This window comes from Neoarius graeffei, chromosome 12 (assembly GCF_027579695.1).
Source record: "Neoarius graeffei isolate fNeoGra1 chromosome 12, fNeoGra1.pri, whole genome shotgun sequence".
NCBI lineage: Eukaryota > Metazoa > Chordata > Actinopteri > Siluriformes > Ariidae > Neoarius > Neoarius graeffei.
The window spans coordinates 8576007-8589112 of NC_083580.1; the positions used below are offsets into that span (position 1 = coordinate 8576007).

At 40.5% G+C, this 13106-nt stretch overlaps 1 protein-coding gene across 3 annotated transcripts in view; it reads left to right on the plus strand.

The window, feature by feature from the left end:
* The window catches only part of vav2 (vav 2 guanine nucleotide exchange factor), a 463113-nt gene that overhangs the window by 363704 nt on the left and 86303 nt on the right, over nt 1–13106 (plus strand). For all 3 annotated transcript variants that reach the window (XM_060935481.1, XM_060935479.1, XM_060935480.1), the window contains exon 6: nt 6028–6126. In XM_060935481.1, coding sequence (XP_060791464.1) covers nt 6028–6126 — 99 coding nt within the window. The remainder of the gene's footprint in view (nt 1–6027; nt 6127–13106) is intronic.

Genomic DNA, 13106 nt, shown 5'->3' on the forward strand with positions numbered 1-13106 from the left:
GGGTATAAAAAGAGCATCTTGGAGTGGCAGCGGCTCTCAGAAGTAAAGATGGGAAGAGGATCACCAATCCCCCTAATTCTGCACCGACAAATAGTGGAGCAATATCAGAAAGGAGTTCGACAGTGTAAAATTGCAAAGAGTTTGAACATATCATCTACAGTGCATAATATCATCAAAAGATTCAGAGAATCTGGAAGAATCTCTGTGCGTAAGGGTCAAGGCCGGAAAACCATACCGGATGCCCGTGATCTTCGGGCCCTTAGACGGCACTGCATCACATACAGGCATGCTTCTGTATTGCAAATCACAAAATGGGCTCAGGAATATTTCCAGAGAACATTATCTGTGAACACAATTCACCGTGCCATCCGCCGTTGCCAGCTAAAACTCTATAGTTCAAAGAAGAAGCCGTATCTAAACATGATCCAGAAGCGCAGACGTCTTCTCTGGGCCAAGGCTCATTTAAAATGGACTGTGGCAAAGTGGAAAGCTGTTCTGTGGTCAGACAAATCAAAATTTGAAGTTCTTTATGGAAATCAGGGACGCCGTGTCATTCGGACTAAAGAGGAGAAGGACGACCCAAGTTGTTATCAGCGTTCAGTTCAGAAGCCTGCATCTCTGATGGTATGGGGTTGCATTAGTGCGTGTGGCATGGGCAGCTTACACATCTGGAAAGACACCATCAATGCTGAAAGGTATATCCAGGTTCTAGAGCAACATATGCTCCCATCCAGACGACGTCTCTTTCAGGGAAGACCTTGCATTTTCCAACATGACAATGCCAAACCACATACTGCATCAATTACAGCATCATGGCTGCGTAGAAGAAGGGTCCGGGTACTGAACTGGCCAGCCTGCAGTCCAGATCTTTCACCCATAGAAAACATTTGGCGCATCATAAAACGGAAGATACGACAAAAAAGACCTAAGACAGTTGAGCAACTAGAATCCTACATTAGACAAGAATGGGTTAACATTCCTATCCCTAAACTTGAGCAACTTGTCTCCTCAGTCCCCAGACGTTTACAGACTGTTGTAAAGAGAAAAGGGGATGTCTCACAGTGGTAAACATGGCCTTGTCCCAAGTTTTTTGAGATGTGTTGTCATGAAATTTAAAATCACCTAATTTTTCTCTTTAAATGATACATTTTCTCAGTTTAAACATTTGATATGTCATCTATGTTCTATTCTGAATAAAATCTGGAATTTTGAAACTTCCACATCATTGCATTCCATTTTTATTTACAATTTGTACTTTGTCCCAACTTTTTTGGAATCGGGGTTGTACATGTGGCTACTGCTTATAAATAAAATAGTTTTCTGATCCCATGTCCATGCAGTAAATATAGCATATATATATATTTACTCTATGAGGTAGTAGCCACAAAAATGAAGCGTAATCCAAAAATGAACAGTTTAAAAATCACAGAAATAAAATATCCCAAGTGTCCATACTTTTATATTATTCTACTCTTACAGTTTTCGGAACTGAAACCTCCAAACCGAGCCTGACATACGCACGCTGTCGCCATGACCCAAACTCTTATTTCCCAGAAATGGCCCGGCGCTAGAGCTCAGTGGAATGCACTTTCCCTCTGTAATAAGCATCAACATGTCTGAAAGCGATTTCTTTAGTCGAGTCCATTTATTTCGAACAGTGAACCGAATTGTATACACTCACCAGCCATTTTAATCGGAACACGTGTACGCGCATGCACAGTGCGCGATCATTACATTCTTACAGCACGATGACGTAGTGGCTAGCGCCTCTATATGAGGTAGTAGACACAACAAAAAACATTTAAACCATTTTGGTGACCTTGACCGGATGACTCTCAAAATGTTGGAGGTTCTGTTTGAGACCAATGCCCATCTGTCCTGAAGGGTTCATGAAGATCGGTCCAGCCGTTTTCCTGTAATATCGTTAACAAAAAAAAAAAAAACGAAGAAACCCGATCGAAAACTATACCTCGCCCCCTGGTGGACCCTGTCCCGGGTGAGGAGGTGGTGGTGGTGGTAGTAATAATAATAATAATACTTTCGATTATTATTACGAGTTAAAATCCGTAGGCTTTGCGAAAGAGGAAAGTCTTTAGTCGAGATTTAAATGCTTCAGGTGTAGTGGCTTGTTTAAGATAAGATGGAAGACTGTTCCATAGCTTTGGAGCAGTGCCGCTAAATGCTTCGTCACCATACGTGGGAAGTCTAGTTTAGGGAATTATTAAATTGTTCCTAGATGCAGACCATAGAACACGTGCTGGCTTGTATTCATGTAGAAGCTCCGTGATGTAATCAGGAGCAATGCTATTTATCGTATAGCTTTGTATGTTGTTAACAAGATTTTATATCAAATCCTTTCTTCTACTGCCAGCCAGTGAAGCTCTCTTAAGACTGGTGTAATATATGTTGGGACTTCTTGGTTCTTGAGATGATTTGGGCCGCTGTATTCTGTAGACGCTCTAGTTTCTTGATCCCTGTTGTTGGGAGGCCGTAGAGAACGGCGTTGCAGTAATGAACTTTCGATGAAATTACAGTAATACATGAACTTTCATAATCAGAAAGGTATTTTTATGATTCTTCCAATGGTCATTCGGGACTGGGACTGGTACGCTGACTGGGCATACTGTACGGACATGAGTCTTAAATGTTAGATGACGGTCAAGTATGATACCAAGGTCCCTCACCTCCGAAGTGGGTTTGATCTTTACATTGCCAATCGTCAGAAATTCTACGTTGGTGGGTGAATTACACTATGTTCAGACTGCAACCTGAAACGACCCATATCCGATTTGTTGTGAAATCCGATTTTTTTGTTAGGCCGTTCACATTACCAATTATATGAGACTTGTATGCGATCTCCAATATGAACGGAAAACGACCCAAAAGTGTCCCGCATGCGCAAATTGACACGTAATGAGCACATCTACGTAATACGTAAACAAAAAAAGCGCGCACTCTTCAAGTTTGCAAGTAAAGCATGGAGATGAGGCAAGACCTGGCGATGTGGTTTTTGTGGCGGCGGCGGAACTCACACAATAATCTGATTAATGTGGGCAGCAGACTAATGAGACCGAAGGTGTCAAATTACTGGAAATTTCCAGAACAATCTTGTAATACAGGATGGTTTAACATCCAGGTCCCTACCAAATCCACCATTAGCTTGATCAATTCTATAAAAGTCTATTTAAATTCTGAAAACTGTACAAATGTTGTTGTTTTCCACCAAAGAGGCGGGATTAGCCAACGCAGAAGAGTGACGTTTGTCTCTTGTTGATGACGTGTAGGTCGCATGAATGCGACCTGTCCGGTCAGACTGCAGTCGCATGTGAAAATAACGGATATGCATCGGAATTAGGACCACATATCCAAGCGGCCTGGGTCGCATGTGAAAAAAATCGGATCTGTGTCGTTCAGATTGTCAATAACAAATCGGATACAGGTCGCATATGGGCAAAAAAATCGGATATGGGTCGTTTCAGGGTGCAGTCTGAACGTAGTCTTAGAAAACCGGGAGGTAAAATGAATAACCTCAGTCTTCGACTGATTACAAACCAATATGTTTTGCTTCATCCATTCCATAACATCTCGCAAACAAAGTTGAAGTTTATTGATACTATTTTGTTATTGGCTGCGCTTGAAGGATGGATATATATATATATATATATATATATATATATAGAGAGAGAGAGAGAGAGAGAGAGAGATTCCACGCTTATGGGTACTGAAATGGGTACATGAACTTATTTTTAAAAATTCACCTAAAACCATTTCTTTTTTTTTTTACCATCAGGTCACAAAGCATGTAATCTTTAATGAATGATATGTTAAAAGATAACTTTAATTTTCTGAGATGTAATAAAAACATATTTATATGCCAAAGTCAAGCCTATGAGTTCCAAAATGATGTCTGTTACATTACTTCTGTTACGATTGTCCATCTCGCGTCTGTTACAAATTAATTACAATCTAGCTATATACCATGTTAATCTTATTGAAAGAATGTGTATGTTTATTCTACTACACATGTTTATTAATTATATTTGCTAAAACATCACCTTCCTATGTTTCAAAAAGTAATTCTACATTGTTAAAATTGAGAATATATATGTCCACAACACTTCTGTTACGTTCTGACTTTGGCATATAAATATGTTTTTATTACATCTCAGAAAATTAAAGTTATCTTTTAACATATCATTCATTAAAGATTACATGTTTTGTGACCTGATGGTAAAAAAAAAAGAAATGGTTTTAGGTGAATTTTTAAAAATAAGATCATGTCCCCATTTCAGTACCCATAAGCGTGGAATCACTCATGTATATAATTGAGTCGTCAGCATAAAGCATCACATTCAAGGAGTGCGTGGTGATGATGGATATAAGGAGAAAAGAAGAGACCCTAAAACGGAACCTTGCGATACACCGGAGGATAAGAGTCGTGATTAACAGCGTAGAATGAGCAATACATGGAATATGTGATGGGTAAACAAATAAAACACCAGACGTAGCAGCAGAGAAGTAAATGACTATCTGATTTACTACCTGACCCGTCTTCAAAAGGAAATCGAATATTTATGGTAATTTTATGCCGTTACTGTGATAGAGACAAAACAATGACAGTCCTGCTGAACAGTGGACTATCTGAAGGGTTGTAAACAAACATTTGAGCTCGTCTCAGTTTCGTTCAAATCTGACAAATATAATTTGAACCGAATAAAGTCTGACACGACATTGAACATCAACCTTGAACAGTCAAGCTGCAGAATGGTAATGATTAAGAGGCACGAGCTCAAATAAAAATGAATGGCACGTGCCGAAGTGGAGACGTTGCCATGTCCGTACGGTATCTAAAAGCGAATTATACCATTATAACGAATTTATTGCTGTTTTAGGAGCACTCAAATTCAAAGTTGAGCTGTTTACAACCGAGCAAACGAGTCCTTGAATAAATGCCTTGTTAACCCTGTAGATCCTTTTAATAATTATAAAATCCCGTCAGGAACGTAAACTTGGTGAACAAGCATGGATTTTCCTCTCCTGGTTAAATCGGAGTCAGAGCGGTTCTCTCGGCGTAGAGCTGGAGATGATTTTAAACCACCGAGAGGAGAGGAGAGGAGAGGAAACGAGAGCCTGCCTGGGGAGTGATATCCAAGCTACACCCTGTGCGCGTGCACAAAAACACGCATAGAGACCGAGAGAGATCTCATCTTTATTATCCAAGTGCAACTCTTTGAAGAGGAAGAAAAGGCAAGGCAAAGTTGGCTTGATGAAGACGCACGAGAAGAAAAAGAAAGTGGGAAAGTAAATGCCACTGGGTGTTTCCCCAGACATAGCATGTGTCTGCGGCTGTTACTGAATCAGAAACATCTCTAATCTCCTCCCCAACTGCTTCCAGCATGGATTACACACACGTTCTGATGTAATGCACATGTTCACTGCAAGTCACAGATGTTCAGTCATCTCACTGAGCCCTCAAATGCATCTCATGATCCCGAGCTCCTCAGATCCGGGAACCATGGAAGACCACAGTCCTTCCTTGTTTGTTTCATCTCCGTCTGTCTCGCTCGGTTTTTGGGAGATGTTTATGGAAATGAAGGATGGGTGTCGTGGTTGAAGGTCCAGATGTTCAGATGATGGGTGTACACCAGACTGATGCTTTTCCCAACTCTTGCAGCATTAGCATTGCAGATTACATTTCAGTCCACTGGTGTTGTATCAGTTGAGTAACAAAAAAAAAACCACACACATTCGAAAACCCATAATGCTGTGACTGAACTCCCCTTTCCTAAAGTGTGCTGTAGACCCCAACCTAATTCCCTGTCAAATGTGATCCATTTGTATTAGTTTGATGTTCGTGCGATTATATTCCTTGTCCCGCTTTATTTTCCTCTTTCTGCTTCCTCCTGACTGTCGTAGTTCCTCTATCTTAGAGTTTACGCTGGACTTCAGAAAACTCCTGGCTTTATTTTCTATTCAGAATGTTCTACAGTGTGTCGTGTGTGTGTGCGCTTGCTGTTTCCATCACAGAAAATGGGCATGACGGAGGATGATAAGAGGAACTGCTGCTTGGTGGAGATCCAGGAGACAGAATCGAAGTACTACAAGACACTGGAGGACATTGAAAAGGTGATTTTATTTTTTTTTTTTTGTCACGTTTAATTGCAAAACTTCTCAAAATGGCTGTCGTTCACTGTCGCGTACTGTAGTTTGAGTAACTCGCAGTTACTGTATAAAAAGTGTACACACCCCGTTAAAATGATGTTAAAAAAAAAAAAGAGACCACGATAAATAATTTCAAATCTTTTCCCACCTTTAATGCGACCTATAACCTGTACAGTTCAATTGAAAAACAAATCTGTTCGGGGGGAAAAGCATAAAAAATAAAATACATACAATAAGCTGGTTGCACAAGTGTGCACACCCTTAAACTAATACTTTCTTGAAGCACCTTTTGATTTAATTACAGCATTCAGTCTTTTTGGGTTCACACCTGCCATTAATTAAACTGACTCTGATTAACCCCAAATAAAGTTCAGACATTTACTCCGTTGCATCCTCCAGCAAAAGCCAGGGTTCGCAGCGAGCTTACAAAGCATCAAGGGGATCTCATTGTTGAAAGGTATCAGCCAGGAGAAGGAGACGAAAACATTTCCACGGCATTAGATATACCATGGAGCACAGTGAAGACCGTCATCAAGAAGTGGAGAAAATATAGGACAACAGTGACATTACTGAGAACTGGACGTCCCTCCAAAACTGATGAAAAGACAAGACGAAAACTGGTCAGGGAGGCTGCCGAGAGGCCTACAGCGACACTGAAGGAGCTGCAGGAATTTCTGGCGAGTACTGGTTGTGTACTACATGTGACAGCAATCTCCCGTATTCTCCATATGTCTGGACTATGAGGTAGGGTCAAAGAAAAACATCCAGGCCCGGCTAAATTTTGCAAAAAAATACATCAACTCTCCCAAAAGCATGTGGGAAAATGTGTTATGGTCTGATGAAACCAAGGTTGAACTTTTTGGCCACAATTCCAAAAGGTATGTTTGGTGCAAAAACAACATTGCGCATCACCAAAAGAACACCATTCCTACGGTGAAGCATGGTGGTGGCAGCATGATGTTTTGGGGTTGTTTTTCTTCAGCTGGAACAGGGGCTTTAGTCAAGATGGAGGGAATCATGAACAGTTCTAAATATCAGTCAATTTTGGCCCAAAACCTTCAGCTGAAGCTGAAGATGGAAAGGAATTTCAGCTTTCAGCACGACAATGACCCCGAATTTCAAAGTTTTGGAACGGCCCAGCCAGAGCCCAGACCTAAATCCAGTTGAAAATCTGTGGGGTGACCTGAAGACGGCTGTGCACGAGACACGCCCTCGCAATCTGACAGATTTGGAGCGCTTTTGCAAGGAAGAGTGGGCAAATATTGCCAAGTCTAGATGTGGGCAATTCCATGTAAATGTCAACCTCACCATGCAAAAATAAAGCAACATGTAATACATCAAAACCACTCCCAGAGATCTCACCTAGGCCTGTATTTTACAGATGTGAATAAGTTGAACCAATTTGTAACCAACCTAATATGTCACTGTCAGTCTTTCTTTCTTATAATGTAAACCCCAAGCTAAAATCAACTTTGATCATGTACAATTCTATATTATTGCCACAAGCCACAGAAATGTATGCTAAAATCCACAAAACAGCAAAACAATAGCTACCCTAAATATTATTTAAGAACTTTGATAGTTTTAGCTGATATTTAGAGAGTTTTTCAAAGGGTTATGGTGGTTAAATTGCTGATTTTCTAAACATATGCCATGTCTATTTCAGACGCGTCACATCCATAACGGAATTTCGTCACATCCATAACACTGACTTTTCCTTCTGAAACTCTGCATGAAATACAAAATATTTTAAACAAAGATTTTTTAATATTCACCTTGGACCCCTCTATCAAATGGATATCTCCATTTCGACATTAGGTTTACAATTTCACGGAGTTTGATAAAAATGTACAGTCACCCAAGAAAAGTGATACTTTTTCTGTCACATCCATAACGCATCTTTTATTGGCATTTTCTGGCATGTCCTAGATGTACTATGGGAATTGTTCTTGTTCTATCACTTCTCCAGTATGGTACAGCCTTAAAATATGCAACACCTGTTTAAATACTGGGAGACAATAAAACATGCACTGGGTCATTTGTTGCCATTTTGAGTTCAAGTGTCACGTCCATAACGCTGGAATTGCTCATGTGGCAGGCTGATAGACTCCGACCCCAAAAGACTGAATGCTGTATTAAATCAAAAGGTGCTTCAAGAAAGTATTACTTTCAGGGTGTGCACACTTATGCAACCAGCTTATTGGATGTTTTTAATTATTTTATTTTTTTTAATGTTTTTCCCCCGAACAGATTTGTTTGTTTTTCAATTGAATTGTACAGGTCACATTTAAAGGTGGGGAAAGTTTTGAAATTATTTATCATGGTCTCGTTTTTTTTTTGTTTGTTTTTTTAACATCACAGAAACCTATCATTTTAACGGGGTGTGTAGACTTTTTATATCCACTGTACATGCCAAAGCAGGACAAGTTCAATCCATTTAAGTCCAAGGACATGGTTATGGTGATGTCCTGGAAGGGATGGGGTTTATGGAGGTTATTGAGCAGAGTATAAAATCTTAAGAGCTAGAAAAGGAAAGAATAGAGAACAGACCTAAGAGTACAAAGCGTGGGTTCAGAGAGGGGGAAATAAACAGCTTTGTGTGGGAGAGATGGATAGAAAGTTAGAGGGAACAAGAAAGAAGGCGCGAACTCTTTCACCTCTCTTTTTATAGCTTAATTAGACGATACAGATGTTGTCTCAGCAGATCGATGCTACTGGCCGAGTTCCTGAGCGAGTCCTCGAAGCATTGTTTTTATATGCACCCTAACACCCACATCCACAATCTGTAACATCCACAGCCTTCTCTCATTCCTCTCTTTTATTCACACATGCCCCTTTTCCACCAAATCAGTTCCAGGGCTGGTTCGGGGCCGGTGCTGGTGCTGGTTCACAACTCGTTCAACTTGCGAGCCAGCTGAGAACCAGTTTGCTTTTCCGTAGCTCGCGGTGCTAAGGGAAGCCACGTCATTACGTCGCTGTATACGTCAGTTACGTCGCTATGTTTGCATAAACCTTGGCGTGAATATCGAAGCAAAAACAACGCGGAAGAAGCAGCAGCAGCAACAACAATAATAATAATAACTAGACCGGACAATTCCCCGGGGGAAATTGTGAGAGGATGCAGTGCGCGAAGCAATTCGGTCACGCATGTTTGCTGGCCGTGAATGTGTGACCTGCAATGATGTTTCACTGCAATGATTATGTGTGTGCTTGAGACAGCAGCCGTCATGAAGAAGAGCTATTCAAGAGTATAAACAAAGTGACTACAGGCGGAAATTAGCATGTACTGCTATAACCTGGGACAGACATCTGTCCTTACCACAAGGATAATGTTTAATTTGTGCACTGTCCCTTTTAAAAATAAAATAAACTCTAAACTCTAAGAAGAGTGTTTGTAGTTTGTATGTACGAACAGAAGTGTTCCTAATAAAGTGGGCGGCTAAGGTGAAGTGTCATACTGACCGAGGCTGTTTTTTTTTTTTTCACAAAAAAAAGAAATTCACAAAATTCTTTCACAGTGAGCGCTAGAAGGGTCTCCTGAATAGACTGATGTAATTTTTTGTCTGTAGTGTTAAAAATGAGAGACTTTTCTGTCACTTTTATAATGGGTGTCAATGAGCTAAGACACACAAGGTATGGAGTTTTCTACTGTTTTTTATGAAGGACCAGGCCTCGAACAATGACAAATAACTCGACAACGGAAGCAGCTATTCACAAAATTCTTTCACAGTGAGCGCTAGAAGGGTCTCCTGAATAAAATGATGTATTTTTTTGTCTGTAGTGTTAAAAATAAGGACACTAGAGCGTTTTTAAAAATGAGTGACTTTTCTTTCACGTTTATAATGGGTGTCAATGAAGCCTCTCGGCTGCCCTCTTCTCTGTTTGAGGCTTCTCATTCAAAAACTGTAAATCCTATCGTTTAGGTAGACACGTTGTGTGAATCAGGACAAGTTTTCCTACTACTTTTGAGAAAATCATGTCTGTAGAGTGAAATTTGTGGCTGAAAACACAGTTTAAGCGAGAAAGTTTGAGCTTTTTTTTCAAGCCGTCTCCACTCTGACTTAACGACCTTCACTGGTGTGTAACGCAATAAACACCCATTCAAAAGCCGGATTTTCTCCCAGAACCCACATGGCGTTTGAGCCGGGACTGATCCGAAAGTGTAGAACCTAGCAGAAAAGTTGAATGCCAGATCCACAGAGGAGAAGTTTTCCTACGTTTTAGAGTTTGAATCACGTCTCTAGGTGAAAGCATGCCAGAGCAGCGGACGTTTGAAAAACGTTGAAAAAGTGCTTTTTTTTTTTCAATTAATTCCATAGAAATGAATGGGGGTTTTTTCGACGATTTTTTTAGTGGATTTTTTTAGTAGTCGCGAAAAAATCGTATTCTGTAGAGAAAAGTAATAGCATAGCGAGTCCGATCGAGCCGCACGTTTTGATATATTGTTTGTCTGTGTGCGACGTACGGTTATTGAGTTATTCGAAATCGAAATTTGCGTAGGAGGAAGAAGAAGAAGAAGAAGAAGAAACACGTAGAAGAACAATAGTTGCAGTGCTTTGCTGCAGCACTGCATCCTAATAATGTCTGACTTCGCGTTTGTACAGCTGCTGCTTCTCGTCGCTTAAAAATGGCGATCTTTCGCGGTCTTGTTGTTGGTCTTAACAACTCCGCTCCCCCGCTGACGTAAGCGGTTCTTTCCTCCGGCCCAGCAGAGAGTTGGTGCTAGCCTGGAACCGGTTTTTCTGGCCCCAGAGCCAGTTCTTTGTCAGTGGAAACAGAAAACCCGGTTCCAAACTAAGCACTGGCCCCGAACCAGCCCTGGAACTGCTTTGGTGGAAAAGGGGCATTATTCGACACGAGGCCTGTCACAACACATGTCACCATTTAAATTTTTATATTTACAAATTATAGATTCCACTATTTTTTTTTTCTTTCCTTGCCTTAATGCTTTTTAGTCAGGGCCCAAGGTAAAGGGTTCTGACTAAACGTACCGGTATGATGTTTATGGCGAATTTATTTTTTATTTATTTATTTATTTATTTATTTATTTTTTAAATGAGCCCTGTTTGTAATAGTTTCATTATTTTTAAGCCATTTTTGGTCTACAGCATTTCTTTACATGCGCCTAAGACTTTTGCACAGTAGTGTATGTGTGTGTGTCATGTACCGTATATCTCTGACTATATACACTTTTATCGTGTATATGATGCAAAAAAGTGTTAGACTACTGCTACTTGTTCTACCGTTAATGATCATGATGTCTCTGGAACTAGGCTCATTAATATTTAAAGCCCTATGAATACTTAATATTTTAAGTAATTAACATTCGAGAGCACTTTTTTATAGGAGTTTGGCAGCCTTCTACACATTAACGTTTTTCTTCCCGTGTTTCTTCTCACTCGGTCTAAATTGACGTAATAAAACGGGCCGTCTTCATCGTATCGAAGCGGTGATAAGTTTCGATCATGATGTGTAATGAGACTTGTTCTACTTTATTTGGCTCCGCGAAGCAAACAATGGGTAATTGGATAAGCATCAGTCTCGCATGATCATTCGATTCATTTTGTCCTGAGTCAATACCGCTTCTACACGCAAACTCCTCATTACCTTTCAGCTGAAATAAATGATTTCATGGCCTTTTTTTTTTTTTTTTTGAGTATTCATGCTGTTTAGAAAACTGCCAGTGCTGCAATATCTGTATGTGATTTTTTTTCTTTGTTTTTTTCCTTCAAAGCCATGTACGTGTTTTGATCAGCAGGTGGGCGCGAGACGCCGCGGGGGATTTTACGGCTTTGCCTTTGAGAGGGTGTGAATGCCGAGGATGCCTTGTTTGCACAACAGGACGGGAGTTGAATTGCTGCAGCTGTTTGTAGAACATAATGAGTAGTGCATGTAATCAGCGCGTGTATAACGTGAGAAAGTGAAGCAATGTGCTGGGCCCTCTTCTATTTTCTTTGTATCTTCTTCCACTCGGTTCCATTCTCAGGAAGCATGGCATTCTTTTCCACTGTTATGCTGATGACGCTCAGATTTATGTGCCCCTAAAAAAGGCTGATTAATACTCCCTTAAGCCACTGTTAAATTGTTTAGAGCAGGGCTTTTCAAAGTGTGGGAGAGTCAGCCCCCCCTCAGAGAGCAAATAAACAACAGCGCCCCCCCACCACAATTTTTGTTGTTGCTATACGTAATGTTCCATTCGTATTTTTAAAAAAATGGTGGTTGTACACATTTTTATTTTTTTCTTTTACACATTTTAAACATCTGTGCTTTTTGAAAACATCTTTTTTTACACATTTAAAACATATGAGCTTTATTAAAACATCTTTTTTTTTTACACGTTTTAAACATCTGTGCTTTTTTAAAATATATTTTTTACACATTTAAAACATGAGCTTTATTAAAACATCTTTTTTTACACATTTAAAACATATGAGCTTTATTAAAAAATCTTTTTTTACACATTTTAAACATCTGTGCTTTTTTAAAATATCTTTTTTTACACATTTAAAACGGGGTGCTCAGACTGGGGACTCCATTGTGCTACTGGGGGACTTCAATGCTCACGTGGGCGATGACAGTGACACCTGGAGGGGCGTGGTTGGGAGGAACGGCCTCCCCGATCTGAACCCGAGTGGTGTTTTGTTATTGGACTTCTGTGCTAGTCACAGTTTGTCCATAACGAACACCATGTTCGAGCATAGGGGTGTCCATAAGTGCATGTGGCACCAGGACACCTTAGGTCGGAGGTCGATGATCGACTTTGTAGTCGTGTCATCTGATCTCCGACCCTATGTCTTGGACACTCGGGTGAAGAGAGGGGCTGAGTTGTCAACTGATCACCACCTGGTGGTGAGTTGGATCCGCTGGCGGAGGAGGAAGCTGGACAGACCTGGCAGGCCCAAACGTATGGTGAGGGTCTGCTGGGAACGTCTGGCCGAGCACTC